This window comes from Acipenser ruthenus, chromosome 18 (genome assembly GCF_902713425.1).
Source record: "Acipenser ruthenus chromosome 18, fAciRut3.2 maternal haplotype, whole genome shotgun sequence".
Taxonomy (NCBI): domain Eukaryota; kingdom Metazoa; phylum Chordata; class Actinopteri; order Acipenseriformes; family Acipenseridae; genus Acipenser; species Acipenser ruthenus.
The window spans coordinates 2,661,683-2,680,695 of record NC_081206.1 but is presented as its reverse complement, the minus strand read 5'-3'; the positions used below and the strand labels follow the sequence as shown (position 1 = coordinate 2,680,695).

The 19,013-nt window shown below is 41.9% G+C and overlaps 1 protein-coding gene across 1 annotated transcript in view; it reads right to left on the bottom strand.

The window, feature by feature from the left end:
- Positions 1-18,967, bottom strand: part of LOC117394632 (uncharacterized) — a 31,867-nt gene extending 12,900 nt beyond the window's left edge. The window contains exons 1-2 of the mRNA XM_058990805.1: positions 18,827-18,967; positions 10,755-11,162 (exon numbers count right to left, since the gene is read on the bottom strand). Of these exons, the coding sequence (XP_058846788.1) occupies positions 10,755-11,132 (378 nt within the window). The 5' untranslated portion in view covers positions 11,133-11,162; positions 18,827-18,967. The remainder of the gene's footprint in view (positions 1-10,754; positions 11,163-18,826) is intronic.
- Between the last annotated feature and the right edge of the window lie 46 nt (positions 18,968-19,013).

Genomic DNA, 19,013 nt, shown 5'->3' with positions numbered 1-19,013 from the left:
GGATACATTCTTGCATGTTATACAAACAATTCCTTAGAGCAGTTGTATGTATTCGTCATAAACGCTGTGCACGAGGATTGTGCTGCTGTAAGAGCTTGCTTTTCATTCCAGCGCTCTGCGTGGCGCGTTGTTTTTTTCTGTGCCAGTGCTGAATGGTTACGCTCGGTGCTCTTTATACCACGCGACAGCTTTAACAGTTTAACTTTCACTGCTGGACAGGTTTCTCTCAGATGCCAACGTTTCCTTTTTCACAATAAAAACATCCATGTACGCCACTGCAGCGATTCAGAAACTGACGCAATGGCGAGGCTCTGTAAAACATGCATGTGCTAAGCACTATAATGTGGCCAAAACTGAAATAAATTTTAACCCTTCTTTTATCAAACATGCCTGCATTTTTACTGTATTTAAATGGGTCTAGGAGGAATTATATTTATATATATATAATAGCGGTAAGTACACTGAGCCACAGCTTCCTGCTCATGAAATGTTTAAAACACATCATCAGATTTGTTTCTGTACCGATTGTATTTCTACCTAAGACCTGCAGTCTCTTCAAACCCATTCAAAACCTCAACAATGGGATACTTGGAAAGAGCCACATTGCAGCGCATGTACAGACTGCCATCAGACAGCCCTGGCCGAAATCATTCCAAACGAAATTCGGGAAATACTGTCAATTCTTAGAAGGGTTAAAAGCCCTGCCCAGGTGTGAAACTGAGAAGCCCAATGAATCAGCCCCACACAGCTGCCTCTGTTGCCCCTCAAGCACAGCTGGCTTATTACTCAGTGCAGTGCCTGCCGATTCCTGAAAGCCAAGTCACAGCTCGTCGCTTTGATCTCTGCTAAAAATTTAATAAATCTGCGTTCCAATGGCCTGGTTTGTCTCATGCACATTCTAATATTCCTTTTCTCATGAACATGTTTCAACTTTTAAGTCATGAAAAAAAATCCTTCTGGCTGTAAATTGCACAAAAAAAAAGCCAAATTATAAACATGTACTGCAATAAAAAATAAATAAAAAATGATAGCTTCAGCTTTGTGTCGTGTTACAGACCACAGGATCACCATTATGTCAGTCAAGTCATTACAGGGTGCTTAAGAGAAATATCGTTTAGAAATGTAACATGTGGTTTCACTCGGGTATCAAATGAAGCTGCTATTATCATCTTAGAACTGCAGGATGATTTATTGATATTTACTTGAGTAAACTTTAATTAGGATCATTATGAATTAATTGATATGGTTACTGCTAAGCAAGGTGTGAATTTTGACCACATCATTCTTTTAATTCACAGCTCTTTGCATTTCACATGCATCATGGAATGAGCCTGTTGTTGGATGCTGGCCAAAACCTTTGAGAATAAAAAGCATACGCATGAAGACTAATTAAAGTAGTAGGGAACGTATTTATTCAAGGCTATGAAAGATTATGATAGCAGTCTCCCCATTCTCAGCTCTCCAGCCCCGTCACACTGCAAGCTATCAAAACACACTAAAGCCATCATCATTCAAACTATTTCTCATCCAAGGGTTCTTCAGAAGTCAGTCTTTTAATCTCTATCAACCATCTGACCTAATAAAGACCGAATACAAAAAGAAAACAGGGATTTCCATTATCAGCCTGATCTACAGCATGGATCTCCAATCCATCGCGTAGCTTCAACGTATGACCATGTGATTGGGGCGGATACAGGGCAGCGTTCCGTAGGGTCACCTGTCACGGCAGAAATTTAAAGCATGGAACACCGGGCACAGCTGGGGTTAAATCTGTTACTATAGGGCAACCGTCCAGGAAGCAGTCTCTCATTACTAGGCAGTGAGACCCCATGAAAAGGAGCCTCAGGTTTAGATTTCTGATATTAAAAGGAACTCATTTCCCAAGACGGCCACGCAGACAGCCTTGACTAGCCCTTCCAGAGAGGCTTTCGCTGGAAAAATGCATGTAATTGCAGTACTTACATTTAGACATGCTTTCCAGCTAAACTGTGGAGTGAACTCTTTCTAGGAAACAAACTCCAAGGGCGTCAGAAAGCTGCTGGTTTCTGTGTCTTTAAAATGAATACGTTTTGCACCAAAATCTATCCTAAAAGATAAATTACGAATATTATTGTATGTAAACCAACAATATGAGCCAAAACATAAGTGCATCACAAGAGATTTGGCAAAATGAATATGGCAAAACCTCACTTTTATGTCATACTGCTTAAATCTAAACTATAGGAGCTGGCTAGTAAAGATTGCTGCAAGGGGTTAATGAAGATCCCGGCTTTCACATTATCAGTTAAAAACCAAAACCCTTCAATTATACAACTGTGCTGTATGTGAACCTTATTGAAATCGGTTGATTACATGATCCTAATAAACTGTGTTTCAAAAGATTGCCCAACTTTGGTGGCAGACATACTTAGCCATTACATGACACTGCAGAGCTGGTGCCAAGGAACAGTGTGCCCCAGGTGAACTTTGCCTACTTGTTTGCCTCTGTGCACCTGGGTAGAAGGCGGGGATGCGAGCTGCGATGCTTGCCTCTTGGCTTCGGGTTCGACCAGCTCCCTCCCCGCAGGCTCTTTGTGGGTAAGAAGTCATGCAAAGAATCAAAGATGTCTGCTCCACAGCCATGCTGATCCATGTAAGGCAATGCAAGTTTACAGCAAACGTGTTGTGCTTTCTCCACCATCGTTGCATAACAAAAAGCATTTTGGCCCTTGTGCGTTCAAGTGATCAAACAACGGCTCTCGCACTGGATGCAGTAAAGCTTCAGGATCCATGTTGAGTGCCAGCTCTTAAACACTGCTTTGATCACAGTGGATGATAACTAAATGAAGGCAGAAGGACTTGGAAGGTAACAGAGATTAGTAATGCTTTCTAATTGCAGGAGGTAGGTCAAATCCTGTGTTACCTAATTACAGCAGGGTTGTCTGCTTTTATTTATTAAGGACACTTTCCAAAGGCACCAAAAGTAGGGAGACCGGATTTCCAAAGCTCACATTGTTACAAAATCAATAAAACCATTTCAATATTTAATGGTTATTTAAATAGCCATCGTCTCACTCTTAGTAATGAACCCGCTTGAACCCCTTGCAGCTTCTGGATGTGTATCTTAACATTTAAAAACAAGTTCCTAATACTTCAAGACAACGTGTGGGTCGTAGTATTCAGTGTATGCCCTGCGATGCGCTACAGAAGAGAGTCATGAAGGACTCCAATAACGTCTTGCACAGAACTGATTACAGCTCTCATTTCCCAATTATAGAAAGACACGGCATGGTCTGCAAAAGCGCTTTGTGTGGTGATGGTGTTGTGCTGTCAAGTCAGACTAAATCACTACAAAGAAAGACAACACAACCAATCACCTCTTTTCCAGTATCAAAACCGCAGACCCTGAACTCCCCTTGAGCACCCAACGAGCAGATCACAGTCCTTCCCATGGCAAATGTGTTGCCGTTGGCCCGGAGATCAAAGATGGGTAGAAACTTGCCATAAATGGAACTGAACAGCTTGAATTTTTTTTTTCCCTGCAATGTAAAACTATACACCGTGACAAATGACTTTTTCGCTGTTGTTTGCACATGCCCTTTTCAGACAGCTATACTTTTCAGCAAACCAAGGGAAAAACAGAGATTAAAAACTGAAGAAAACACAAGTTCATTATTGTTTTAAAGGATCGGGTCTGTTTTTTGATATATTTATTCAGGATAGTGTTATGAGCCAACACGGTTCTCTCCTGCAAGGCCTAATCGCTGTGCTGTGTGTGAGAAAATACAGATATATCGGAGTACATGCCTGTTACCACAGAGGACTTATCCCCATGTGGGGGAAGAAGGGTGATATTTATATTGGAAAGCCTTCCAAATATACTCTACATGTGCTGTTAAATCTATGTGAACCAGACAGAACAAAAACATTTAACAGCTTTTTTGTTTTACATGTTTATCGTCTCGCAGTAAAGTCGAGTTTTTAAAATATGTTAAAAGGTAGAGAAAATATGTATCTTTGCAGGCTCCACTTGCTCCTCAGGAAAACTGTTTCATAATTGACTGTTTGTAAATCATGCCCAGGCAGGTAAGAGCTGTTTGGAAGCTGTGCCTAAGGTGTTCAGAGATAGTTTGGCTAATTTTAGGTGCCATGTATAATACAGTATGTTGCCAACGGGGGGTGCTATCCCAATAATATTACTGATTTGCACAGATATTTTCTCGTGATGTGGCATGACTGTATTGCCAATAACTGGACTACGCTGAATTGTTTCAAATGAACTCTCCCTCCCTGATGTCTACGTTTATCCTTGTGATTTGGTAAATTAACCGTCAGTGACTGGAGGCTTTCTCTTCTACTGACCTCTGTGTCTAAGGGTAGAAGCAATCGTCTTCTGTTGTATCTAGTTGCACTCTTGGGACAAAATCAGTCCGTCTTTGCAAGGTCAAGCTCTGAAGGTTCCCAATGGGAAAACATCAATGGGTAAAAAAAACACTTTTCTATCTTCTTGAAGCTGTCTTCCAGTCTCTTTTAGTTCAGTAAGAGCAATTTACTGCACGACTTCTTGAAGCTGAAATTCCTATGCATTTCTTATAAAAAGTTTACCATGGTAAATTTGCACAGTATTTTTGCAGTTTTCCCATAGTTATATTATGCATTTGCCATAGTTCACCTTTTTTTTCAAATATGCTTTACCATACCTCTATGGACATTACAATGCTTTCACTATGCTTTATTACACTTTGCTATGTTTTTACTTTGGTACATTTATTATAAGGGTCTTGTGTGTCAGATCGCTCTCCACCCTAATACAAATCTTGCTATGTAACGTACAGCTTCATATCTTGTTCAGAGAAAGTAGTCTTTGAAAAATGGTAATTATACATGGATTATTACAAACTTTGACATGGTTAGCATGACTTAAGAATCTCCTTTCATGTAACGCTTGAGGGCAATAAAGGGTTAAATCATACTAAAACACACACACGCACCCGTCAATGATTTTCCCCCATTACTACAATAAGATAAAGGCATGCAAGGGATCTGTTGAAGTACCCTTATTATTTATCATCGGGACATTTCGTTGATTTGTAAATACTCTGCAATACGTCTATATGCTGATGCTGTGAGACCGCAGCTTTTGATTTTAACAGGTTTATGATTAATAGTACTAAGGCCATCGCAAAAGTTATTTGGCTCCAGATGTAACTGTAAAAATATGCCGTTCAAAAACCATCATTAAAACAGTACCTGTTTTCATCAGCTTCCCAACCACTTCCAGCACCAGGTTTTTCAGTTAGAAGAGGTATCCTCTGCAAACTATCCTTATTAGAACATAACTACTCAAATAATGTCAAGAATGGGTTACGAGTGAATAATGAAACACTGGGTTTCTAAAAGACAAATGCGTTCAGAACCACGAACAAGGAAAGCGGCTCTTAGTTGTCATCAGTCATTTCTGTGGGTCTGGTTTCCACCACAGACCCTCCACATGCTTTTCAAACTCGCTGAAGTCACTCTTGTCTCATGAGAGAACACTGGAAACAGAGAAGAAAAAAGAGCGGTCGCCCCTTTCCATACAGGGACAGCTGCTGCATAAACAGCAAACAGCACAAAGCAATTAGACGTGGCAGCCTGATAAACCCAATTCACTTCCATAACAAAATGAAACTAAATAGCACGCTTATCCATTAGTCATATACACTTGCTGAGTGGATTTCTACTCAACTTTATCGTTCTCGTGCTAGCTAACAGCCTGCTCAGTGCTAACAGTGCTTTGTGAAACTAGCCCCATGTTTTTAAAACACCATTATACATTGTGTGGTAGAAATAACTAAGAAACTGAGGGTTTGTTTGGTTGGTAGATATCATTGTTCTCGGCCAATCACATTGCTACCCTTCAATGTGTTAAACTACTGTGTACAGAGGATAGAACACACCAGTGAAGGACTGGATTCGGAGTGGAATGTATTAGTCGACTCGTTGATGGTGTTTATGAATGACTTACACACACACACACACACTCACAGGACACGCAGACTTTAATACATATCTTTGCCTGAAAGAATGCATTGCCAACTCACGTCAGCGCCCACGCTAAGTGGCTCGATAGCTATTTGAAGACTCATCTTTCCCAAGTATCCATATCTAAGTCATACCCCCCCGCTAGAACCGAATCGTATCAGCTACTCACCCCCGGAATACCAATGGCAACATTTTAAACTTTTAACAGTGAACATTCTATATAGCACAGGGGGGTCAGACTCCGGTCCTCGAGGGCCGCAGGGTCTTCTGGTTTTCATTCCAACTTAAGCTCTCAATTAACATAACCGATCAAATTATTTGTTCAATTAGACATAGTTCACATTTTTCAAGGTCTTTTACAGTTGATGATGGTAATAATGACGTAAATTGTGTTGCACTGTCGATGCTTTTAGATTCAGAAGTTTAAAGGAAAATTCAATCCCTTCCTAATGGGAACCCATTCATTACTACTGGTGGCGAGGCTGCAGAGGAGAATGGGCTGCTCAGTAGGCTTGCCAGTACTTCACAAGGCACTGCAAAGCAAGCAGGGATTTTGAGAGGCTGGGATATGACATACACAGGTGATGACAAGGCTATTATACAATTTCAATTCAAACTTCTCTGTTAGCAGAAAGTAGCGCTCATTTTGTTTATTGAAAGTAAAATATTATTACATTTGGTAGGAAAGGCAGAATATACCTTTTTTCTAATTTACTACAATCTCATTACTTGTTCTTCTCCTGGGGCTCCAAGTATTCAAATATTTAAGACCCAAGTTTTTGTTCTTTCCAGGTAGTTAACTCCGGGCTGGTAAGTACTGCAGCTAGGCAGGGGGTCTGAGGATCATAGTATTTACATGCGGTCAGACATGGTGAGGCTGGGCTCTGAATGAATGACCTTAATCTATATTAGAACAAGTCTAAGGTGGTCTTGTGCGACACTGAGGTATCATTTAGACTTGGGCACGTAGTTCATGGGACAGATGGTGTTGCCATACGTCTGAAAGAACACATGCGCTGTCAGGTTTGGAATTTCCTTTATTTCATATGCCATCCATAAACTGGATTTCGGCACTCTGCTCAGACACTGCCCATGTGTCTCCTCTGCTACTATCCAAGTGTACTGGGTCAAAGGTCCAAGGTCTCGATTCTGTCTGCAGTGGACCCACGTAACGTACGTTCTCATACTCACATCACGGAAATTCATTTGAAATACTGACCTGACTGCTCCTTTGCTGTAATGCCACCCACATGGAGAAGAATTTGTTGTTTAAAAAAAAACATCTTTACAGGTTTAAGTCTTTTTTTTTACTGGGGCTCTCTGTCCAATTGGTACACTGGAAACCTGAACCTCCAATCCATACTATACCAGTGAGCATAGCTTTCTTCAAAAAGCTGCTTCATATCTGCTTATGTTGAAAAAAAAAATCACCTGACAATGCAGAAAAATATTCTTTTTTGTGGAAGAAACCCAGGAGTCTGAAAACTCCTTATCCGATGACGGAGTTGACATCAATTCATTACAACGAAGCAACAAATGAACAGAGAGTTAGTTCAGTGTCATTTCCTCCTTGTGCAGTTCATCTACATTCTGACAGTGCCATGGACCTGCTGGGTTTCTTTCCCCTTGTCTATGCAGATCCAGCGACCTGGAACCCTGGGTCTCGTGGCTACAAATCATTTCAAACACATTTACTGCATCTCATTGTGTGCACATGCAATGCAGGAAACATGCTTGGCTGCTTACCTACTAAAAAGATGGACCCTGGAGAGGAAGATTGAGAACAGTATGTACATGCGTGGAGAGGGTTTCTGTACTGTAGCTGCCTGTGCTAGTCTGTGGATATGTCTCAAAAATAATGTCAAATCTCTTCACCTTCTGGTCAAGGCAAACTGGGATATCAAAGTAATTACATTGATCAGCATGCATTTATTTACCTTCATCTCAACTGTATAAAAAGAACACGCGCAGAGGTTTGAAAATGCCGTCACTAGGGTGTAGGATCCCATTGCACAGGCAGAAAGGCAGAGATTCAACGTAACATGCCTGCAAGGAGTCCGGCTTGTTTCTGAGGGATATGTGACAGGTCCACACTCCTTAACACCGGCCATTTGCTTAACTAATGAAATCGGTCAGATGAGGGGCAGCCCATTTGTACACCCATGTGTGCAACAGAAGGCAGATGTTCCATGGTTGGCTATACATTTGGATAATGAAATTATTACTGCATCTGTGGACCGTGAATGAATAACTTTGGTCAGTGTGCGTTGCTTTTGTGAGACCCGAGACTGACAGTAGCTATGAAGCTCTTCCTTAAGTAATGCTGCAGTGCTCCACAATTATGTCTCTTGTTTATACTAAAATATGATTCATTAGGAAATACTGACCATGTTATTTTACCCCTTCACCCTACTGACCACCAGGTCTGGATGGCTTGCAGCTGCTTTATATTCCCTAAAGGTAGCAGTGACTGCAGACACACAAGCTTACTATAAAGTTCTTGCCCCTCAATGAAATACAGAGAGCAGCTGGAAGTTATGAAAGTCATCTGTCAGCTCAAGAAAAGCCAAACAAAAATGTAAGCATGTGCTGCTGGGTTCATAAAGCACTGGGTTTTTGCACTACATAAAATCGGCTAGATTTAGAATACCGTACTGTTAACTGAATCTTTCAAACACACTTGTGCTGTTGTAGCTACACTATCCGAAGAGCACTTCAGCAGATGCTTGGACAAAGAAAGGTGTACTCAACAGGATAGGCTCACCACAAAATAGAAACAAATTTCACAATCCAGAAGGCTGATTTGACCTGGAACTTTAATTCCCACAAGCACAAAAACCTTATTTTGTTTCCTGACACGGTTTGTTTTATCTGAAAAAACCACCAGAGTACAAAATCAGGTTCAGCATCTGCACAGCATTCTCGATTTACAAGCTGGAACGCTTCCATCACTCCCTGGATGAACATCAACAGTTCTTTCAAAAGAAGCAGCAGTGCACTCACTGGGCTGCACTAAACCAAGGCTCCCACATGGTCCCGGAGCAGTTCTGAAACTGGAGTCGCCTCAGATCTGCAGGGGGCAGACTTGATTAAAAGCAATCAGCCATTTGCACAGATGTTATCATTTTAAGGAGTGTTCCTTAAGAGTGGGCAAAGAGATGCACCTTAAATAAGGGTAAGAGTAGCCGTTTTTCAACTGGGTCGTGTCTGATGTTTTGCACGGCTTCGATTTCTGTACATTTACAGGCTTACTTTCCTATTCAGTTCCAGGTCCCTGGTCATGTAGTATTGATCTGATCGGAGGTGTATAGAGCACACAGCTTGCACTCTCTTCAGGTTCCCCGGCACCACGCACAGCGACCCCACACATCAAACCCACTATAAGAAGAGCAACAGACCCAAGCCCTGCCCTGGTAAACTCAGAGAACATGGACTTACCGCCCCCTTTGTTTTCACAAGTGTGCAGATCATTTTCCAGCTCGTGGATTCCAATAAATCAAGGGATTTGGTCTTCCAGACATTTGGAATATTAATCTTTTTTTTTAAATTATATTTTGAAAAATGACCTTGGTGCTCTCTATAAACCCATAAAAAAAAAAAAAAAACAAAAAAAAACTCCCCCAAAAAAGATTTTCAATTAATGGTACAGTCTGCTTGCTGGATTTACAGTATGTATCCTTTGGGGATGGCCAATTAAGTAGGAAATAAAATTATGAAGATGTTTGTAGAAGAGGGAAAAGCCATGACCATGGGGGGGCGGGGGGGAGGCATGAATGAATGCACCCATAAACTTCACTTTGCTAGCTTCCCACTGGGCATGGCTAACCTACAGTAATGCTGAGTGGGTAACTCTGTGTGTCTGCCTTTGCATGCTTACCTGTGTCCATATGTTTGCAGGTATGTGTTGATTTGCATAAGTTTTCTGAACTTATGCCCTCCAGACCTATCTGTCTTATGAATGGATTAATGAAGACGTAGAACCACAATTCATAGCCTTGCAGCTGCTGTCCTTGCCAACGACCCGTTTACCTTCTGTTAATTAAGATATCAGGGTGATGAATCGCTTATGGAATCATATTTGAAACCATTCCCTTTTCAGTCTGGTGGGATCAGTTCATTTCTTTCGTTTGAAGGGGAGAGGGCCGGCTAGCTGCACAAAGAAGCAAGGACAACACTCAAACAGGCACAGCTCCTGGGTTTGTTAGCGAGCTGCTTTGCGTTGGAACCCTTTCAATTCACCCCTGCTGCGATCTAGCAGTCGGGCGCGCTGCCGAGTTTAAGGTCTGTAACATGGGCAGTAATCAGTGGAATAAACACCACCTCAATAAATCATATCGACATATTGTGAGGCTATAAAATCTCAGTTTATTTATTTTTAAACTGAGCAATCAGTTTAATAAGACTACCCTGGCTGTTTTGTAATTGTGCATTATTTCTTTATTTTATATCTTCTCAGTTTTTTTTTCAGCTTGGACCCCCAGTATGACACCATGGAGACTAGGCTTGTGATCAGTCTTTCATATCACAGCCACAACAACAAGATCGCTCTGCAAAAGAAGATTCTGTTGCTTCAATGAAGACGGCACCTGCGCTGACGAACACAGAACCGCTTTGAAACCAACGCTAGGCTTGCATGTTGTGAGCTGTTGAATTCAGTCCAGTCGTCTGTCAAGCCTAAACTGCCTTTCTTATTTATTCTGTTTAGTTCGAAGGAGAACAGATGCAGAGCATGCAAGACGATAACGACATACCTCAGACAGCACAGCCATCTTCTTAGCCACTTCAATCTGGTAGAGACGGATCCATTCCCAGGGGACAGACACCAACACACACACAAGCACCATGTCTCGTACAAGCTGCAGCCATGGGTACAGCGACAGGCAGGGTGTGGGGCAGAGGAGGGGCACCACTCTCCTGCCCCTCCCCCTGCCTATCGCCTCCTGCTGGTAAGGTTGATGCCGGCACGCTGCCAGCACCACGAGCATGCTCAGAGACAGGAGGGAGGCGCCCAGGAAGAACTGAGAGTAGATGTTCCAGGTCGTGAAGGACGAGCTCCTGCCCCAGGAGTCATGCTCCTCACTGGACAGGAACTGCTGCTTCAGCCAGGAGAACGGGCTCCACAGCTCCATTCACTCACCACCCCTTCTGCACTGGGTCCCCTAATTGAAAAAAAAACAAGGGGAAAAAAATATAATTTTATTTGCATTTAAAAAAAAAAAAAAACCTCACCTTCAGGGTATGGCAATTACACAGCAAGCAAGTTCTTTAACAGCTTTGCATTTTAAACATGTGGAAGCAATTTAAAAAGCTGGATTAAAAAATGAAATTGTATACTACACAAGAAAGTATTCAAAGATCATTAAACGCAAAACATTTTTAATGAGTAAAGTCATTAAAGCACTCGGTATTTTCTACAGTTACTATTTACAGCTTCTACATGGTATCATAAATTACTTCCAGATTTTCACACTGTAAACATTTGTTTTCGGAGAATCAGGACTTCAGTATTTAACAAACCAAAGTTTGTACCTCCCGCCTTGTGCACGACACCATGTTCCTCACTCGCCTCCTCTAAATAAGACTTTACAGTGTATGAATAATATATGTGTGTGTGTGTGTGTGTGTGTGTGTGTGTGTGCGTGTGTGTGCGCGTGTGTGTGTGTGCGTGTGCCTGTGTGAGTTCCTGACCATTTCGTATGCATGTGTGTAGTTGACTTCCATATCATGACGATTTTAATTTATTTTTTTAAACATGAAAGGGTTGTTAAGCTGTGTGTGATTCAGAAACATTTTGAAAATGATTAAAATTACACTGAAACCAAAGATTATTTATACTGGCAGTGAAACGAAGCATTAGAAAACATGATTCACTTCACAATGGAAAACATTAAAATCTATAAAACAGTCACTATAATACAGGAGACTACATGCCCTTGTAGAATCTAATGAGCCCTGAAAAATAACTGAATACAAATCTGCCTGGAAATGTATAATTGTATGAATAGAACTGGATAAGATACTGCATGCACACAGAAATCTGCCACCAATGGCATTTAAAAAAAAAATGTTATGTCTAAATAAATCTTAAACTGGACGAGTGTATTTTAATAAGTATATGTGTTGCGATTAGTTCTGGGGTTTGGATCACTCCTCAATAGGAGCCATCACGTCTGAGACAATGACAGAAATCCTGGGGGACGGCTCTAACAGCGTCTGGATTCTCTCTGAAACTGGCTTTTGAAAGGAGATTTGAAGGGTACAGGTGCTGCAGATTTGAAGGGTGCAGGTGCTGCAGATTTGAAGGGTACAGGTGCTGCAGATTTGAAGGGTACAGGTACTGCAGATTTGAAGGGTACAGGTGCTGCAGATTTGAAGGGTACAGGTGCTGCAGATTTGAAGGGTACAGGTGCTGCAGATTTGAAGGGTACAGGTGCTGCAGATTTGAAGGGTACAGGTGCTGCAGATTTGAAGGGTACAGGTGCTGCAGGTACATCACGAGTCGTTTGGTGGACGGCTTTTGGTCACGTATGACATAACGCACACTGTATCATGATACAATACAGTAGACTAAAGAAAATATCATCATTGCAATTAGGCAACGAAGCAATAAACCCAACTAAGAACTGAACACACCAATGTCTATACCGGTATTCATGCATTCTTATCGTTTAAAATGTACTGCTCTAAAGTGCGCCCAGTTTTGTTGCATATGGTAAGATCATCAGTCATCAATTATCACTTAAAAAGGTGGATGACATGGTTCAATGCTGTTTATATATTTAAGCTGAACCGATATCATTAAGTTATCCAGGCAGAACTATTTTGCTATATTTATTGTCAACACATTGTCTTCCTTTTTGGCAGCTGAGCTTCAAATTAAATACTGTCACCTGAAACTGCAGTATCTTAAGCAAAGCCTTTATTGTGAAGCCAAGAATACTATGAACACAGTATGGGCCTCACTGTAAAGAAACAAATGAGAACTGTCCAATGCTTAATCGTGGTGGGAACCCCGTGCCAAATTCAACAACTAACAAGGATAGCTTTGCTGGATAGCAATGATGCACTGATCTACTGAAACACACAGCCTTCCACACTACAATCCTCTGCGGTGTTCCAAATCTACTAACGTTCTCCATTCTGTTCCAGTGGTTTCAGCATACACTCCACTGCTTCACATCACTAGATCAATCCACCCCAAACCTGTGCAAAAACCACACAGTAACTCCAATTAAACAACACGCTGCAGCCTAGCAGCTGAACCACACTGCGCGTGTTACTGGACAGGGCTGGGTCATACTGGCAGCTCTGTAAATGACAGGCATCTTCCCACCTTGATATTCCTAATATAATGAGGTGTTATTGCTGCTCTTTGTCATACACAGCACATGCTAATTGAGCTGTATCCCGGCTTCTCTGCATAGGCATTCCAGTTGCTTGTATCTCTACTAGAAGATGTCCGCAAGCCATTTTGCAGCCTCTCCCAACACTAAATGTCTTATTTATCACGTGGAAAGGTGCCAAGGCACCCTGGATAGCGATGTCTATTAATAACTGCTTGAGATCCACCCTCTGTAGCCTGCTGCAGATCCTGTGCAGTGACTCCTGCTCAAACAGTGTAGCTGTGGTAGATTTTCTCTTGCATGCTTTCAATTTTAGATACAGCTGCTATCGTCCTGTAAGAGGCACAGAGCAATGCAACAGCAAGCTGTCTGTCAAACCAAACAACAACTGGGATAAGCCAGAGAGCTGCATATTTGGAATGTATTCAGGTTTGTTTATGTGCCATAAAATAATTCTTAAGTAACCGCATCAAAACTATGTCATGCAAAGGAAATCAATGCAAAAGTGACAACTGAATCCAGTAACAGCACTGGTCCTGTATAGAGCGTGTCTCTTCTTTTGTTTATTTACTAGAGCTGAACATAGAACCTAGATAGAAACCTCTATCCAGAGCAGGATGCCAAACCATTTCTGCGAGAACACGCACATCACCTTGTGACTATGGCAACTAAAACATTTCAGAAAAATACATACATTTTGTTTTCCCCCTCGGGGGGGGGGGGCTTTGCCGGTCAGTACTTTGCAGATGATTTAGCATCTTAAAAAAAGGAAAGTGTGGTCTCTAAGTGTGAGCTAAAACTGCACTTTCCAGCTGCTTAACAGATAAGAGATTCAGCAACAATCCCTCCCCCCCAAGAAAACAAACACAAGAACACACAGCCCTCGCAATCCCACCCACACTCACAACATGTGCCACCGACACAGAACCTTGTAAAACAGCACAGCAACATGACATCATCCCGGAGTCACCACACAAGGACTGTGAGCCTAGCATTCTCACTGGTTTAGTTTGCCCTGTGACAGACACGAGCCCCACCCACACACTCCACACGTGCAGGGTTACACAACATAACACATCCACCCAGACTGCGAGCAATACTGCTGGGGGCGCTCTGTACACACCCACTAGAGCACCGATCAGTGGGTCCCCTGACTGGTCTTTCTATAATTACAAGAGCCAAAAGCTCTTTAACACCACAGACTGTTTATCAGCACCTTCGTATGTGCATGTGAGTTACTCTTAGTCACTGTGATAATGACCATTCATGTTCTCACACGACCTGGTTGTTTTTTTTTTTATGTTCAATTCAATTATAATCCTTATAGGCTGATATATTATACATAAGGACTCTGAATTAATAGATAGAGTAACATGTCATTAATAATGCACTGAATCGGGTATTAGCATGCTCAGATTTGGAACATTCCAGATGCATTTCTCACATTCTGTTTGTATTACTGTGTTCTGAAAAGTTCCACTGATATGTCCAGTTCTGTCAGATGGATGTCGGGGGATGGGGGGACCCTAAAGGGTTATCGTTACAATATCACAAAACAAACATTCATCATGCACTACATGACAAACCTGCAAAAAACGTTTTAAATGGGAGTCCGTTGATGTTTGTTAAGATTAATTGCAGAGCAATTTATACAGTATGTGCCCCATACAAAAACATTCCATGCAAGGCTGTATGGATTGAGAACAGCTTTTTTACAGGACATTTTTTATTATGAGCATGCTGACTGCGCAGAGCAAAACCAAGTGCTCCGATACTGTATGTGCGATTGAGTGCACCCTGTCAGCTATCACTGCTATAAAGACAGTCTTCTAAGAAGCTGCACGCTGTGTATGCTATAGTGTTAATGTAACCCTGTTTATTCTATCTAATTTGAAGTAGCCAATTCGAATGTGGTCCCATCACTGAAAATCCCTAAAGATCAGTGGGCACCTTCAACCTCCAACCTGCAACCTTCAGCCTTTTATGGGCGTCTCTTGAAACATTAGCCCCATCTGCTCCCAGTATGAGAACTTGTTTGCAGGACATGACAGTGAAAAGTCCTCTCACCCCACCCTAAGAGAAAGCGCAGGGACAGGTGTGGCTAACGCATGGGAACTCTGAGCCGTTCCACAGCTGACTTCACAAAGCCAGAACCGAGATGGAGATGGTGATACAGCACAGTGCTAACGAAAGCCAGGTTTTTAAAGAGACACTCCGAGCCAAAGCAGTGCGCAGAAGATGAATCATACCGCAGCAACCTGCCAAGAGAGCGGTAAATGCTTGGAAGATAGCAGCACGTCAAGTATGGTACAAACACCACAGCCTGAAACACATCCCTGTGCAAACACAGCTTCTGGGGAGGGCTGGGTGAGCAGGTCTAGATACAAAGGGGTCACCCATTTACTTTAAAAGACAGCTTGTTCAAATACAATTCTGTATTTAACACTGTGACCACGGCCGTCTCTTTTTGAAGAGGTATGTTACCATTAAAGTGGCCTGGGAGATAGAAGATCACACGGTCTGCAGACGGGATCTCACATCACAAAAGTAACTGCACACACACGCCAGTGTAAAAACACACTGCAAGCAAAGCATGAAATGCCCTCTTGGTGCTTGCCGTGGTCCCTGTGTGTTTCACAGGTGGTCTCTGCTGTACAGCGTCAGAGGTCAGAGAGGAGACGGCGTGACACGAACACTGTTAATCCTTGAAAGGTACACCGCAGCAACCACACGCAGGCCGGGGTTAAAAAATATTATGGCAAGTTTGCAAGCTTTGAAGCTCAAGATCCGATTTCAAAAAAGTGGAAAATATTTCCCAGCTCTTCTCCTAACCGCCTGCAGATGCACAGTATCAATCTTCTTATAGTTCTGGAATATCAGAGGGTGTAAAGTGTAAAGTCTGGATGGTCTACATTTCAGAGCACTTCAACACACAATCCACAGCTTCCCCTATCAAGGGCTTGTATCAGAGCGAGTCAAGTGCACTGTATTCGTGGTTGAAAATGCATCGTTTCAAATATTTTAGTGTGAGGATCAGGAACATGCTCAGCTGAAAAAGGCTACCTGGTGTCACATATTCTTCTTCAAACCCATAATATATCCTAGAAAACAGAATAAAAATGGAGGTGTCTTACCTGTGTAGTCATTGTCATGCAGGTCTCTCTCTGAAGCTGCTTGTGGAGGTGTATTACCTGTGTAGTCATTGTCATGCAGGTCTCTCTCTGAAGCTGCTTGTGGAGGTGTATTACCTGTGTAGTCATTGTCATGCAGGTCTCTCTGAAGCTGCTTGTGGAGGTGTATTACCTGTGTAGTCATTGTCATGCAGGTCTCTCTCTGAAGCTGCTTGTGGAGGTGTATTACCTGTGTAGTCATTGTCATGCAGGTCTCTCTCTGAAGCTGCTTGTGGAGGTGTATTACCTGTGTAATAACAGCTTTCACAACACTGAATCGGAAGCCTACAGGATATCATATGGACATACGCTAAGCCTATTTATTTATATTTATATTTATGCCTGTCGACCTTCCCATTACGTAAAAACAAAAACAAAAAGCTTCCAGACAACAATAAACCACAACATCTGAAGAGACGCACAATTTACTTTGGCCTGCCAACGTCCCTAAAACAAACTTTGTAATTGTGTTACAGCCTTATGAAAGCAATTTAAACAAATCTGTCAGAATTCATGTTAAAAGTGTGTCAATTTAAACTAGGGTGAAATGTTCTAGAACGAGAACACACACACACACGCACGCACACAGACACAGAGACACACACAGAGACACACACAAACACACACAAACAAACACAAACACACACACACACAAACACACACGAAAGCATTCAACAAAAGGAATCCACAGCTCAACATGTGATCCAGGCAGCGACACCCGCTGGATTCAGGTTACAAGAGCAATCCGACTCACTTCAGTCCTTGTCATGCAATACAGCTCAGAAGAACCAAACAAACTGGTCTCCCAACGTTATGAAACATCCAAGCTGTCTGTTCAACCAGCACACCATGGCCTGTCCAACGGCTGCAGAATATCAACACACACCAACAGGTTTCAGGTCAATTCCAATTCCAATTCCAATTCCAATTCCAATTCCAATTCCAATTCCAGCTCCTTCGAAGGAACTTGAAGTGATATTTGTGGGACATAACTGTTGTGATTGTTCAACTGCTTTCATACTGTAGCCAGTTCAATTAACTTCAACGGAAGTGCTGTGCTGTCACTGTGAGAAGCTCATTTTAACAGAATTCTGCCAGTCGCAATGTTGATCAATGCTGTGTTGGAATTGATTAAAAGGGAATTGGATATTGATGTTAAAACGGAACGGGCACTGAAAACCAGGAGTTTTATTGAATGACCCCCCAACCTCTCAGTTTGGCTGTTACTCAAGAAACACATTCACACAATCAGCTGTCTATCTCGCGGACTCATCATTTCCTTCAATTAACTGAACCATTAGGAACTTGTCAGATGAGATTTACAGTTTGAACATGTTGGGATTTGCACAGGCTGTTCTCATTCATTGCCAAAGCGGTCATGGTTTCTCACCTCCGATCTACTCATCACTTCCAATAACAGCGTCAATGTTAGACACTTACTGCTCGTGCAAACACATTATACAGCAGAACAACAAAACCAGACACAACTTCTGGAATAGGGAAAAGCCTGCATCAGGGAGTGGGCTGAAAACAGACTTGTTCAAATCGTATTTATTCAGCAAGGGCCGTTTCAGCTAAGCATCCCTGCACAGTGACAGCTCAGAAAATTAGCCCTTTTCTTTTACCTACATGACTTTTAGTTATTTTGTTCTTCCACAGAGTGCGGTCAAAACCCCACCTTTTGTCTTATTTGAAGAAGTCTAGTATGGTCAAAATGTTAATAATTAACGTGTGTGCGTGTTGTTTTTTTTTCTTTTCTTTTTTAGATTTCCACTGTGAAATACCCCAAGCCTTTTGCTTGCAATGCTGGCGCCCCCTTGTGAAAAAAAACAAACATAACAACTACGAGCACGGGATTAAGGATATAAATTGTGCCAGTCTTCATGGAATAATTATGCATGTAGACCTGGTAACAATGCGGAGTGCTTTACAGCGGTGTCTATTTAAAACTATATTATAAATAAGCTATATTTCTCTGGTTAAAAAAAAAACACATTCTCAAGACCGTCTGTTATTATTTGAAGAAAAGTAAGGAAACGGTGCCCTCTAGTGGTTCAAAACTGTACTAAATTACAACATATCCAGTTTAAGCAATTTTGAATCCTCAGTTCTAATTGCATCTTCTTAACTTTACAGGGGGTCTCAAAATACCAGAATAACCATCGCGCAACAGTAATGAAAGGGGTGAATTTACTCAATGCAAATAGTTATCAGTAAGGTAAAAACTTCCGACAACTTGTGTTGTTTCTGTTCAATTAAAGCATTGCATGACAGCCAAACACAACAGTAAATACTACCTACGGTCCTTACCGCGTTGTTTCAGAATGCTTCTTTTCAAACAGTAACTGTATTTTGTTCTTGCATCGTGAGAAAAATGTAAAATGTTTTCAATCAGCCGCCTCTTGACTACGGAAAGTTCCGTGGGACACTTGCGACGCAGTACGCAATAGCAAAACATTCTTCGATTGGTCCTTTTGCTCTGACCTCAGCGTGACAG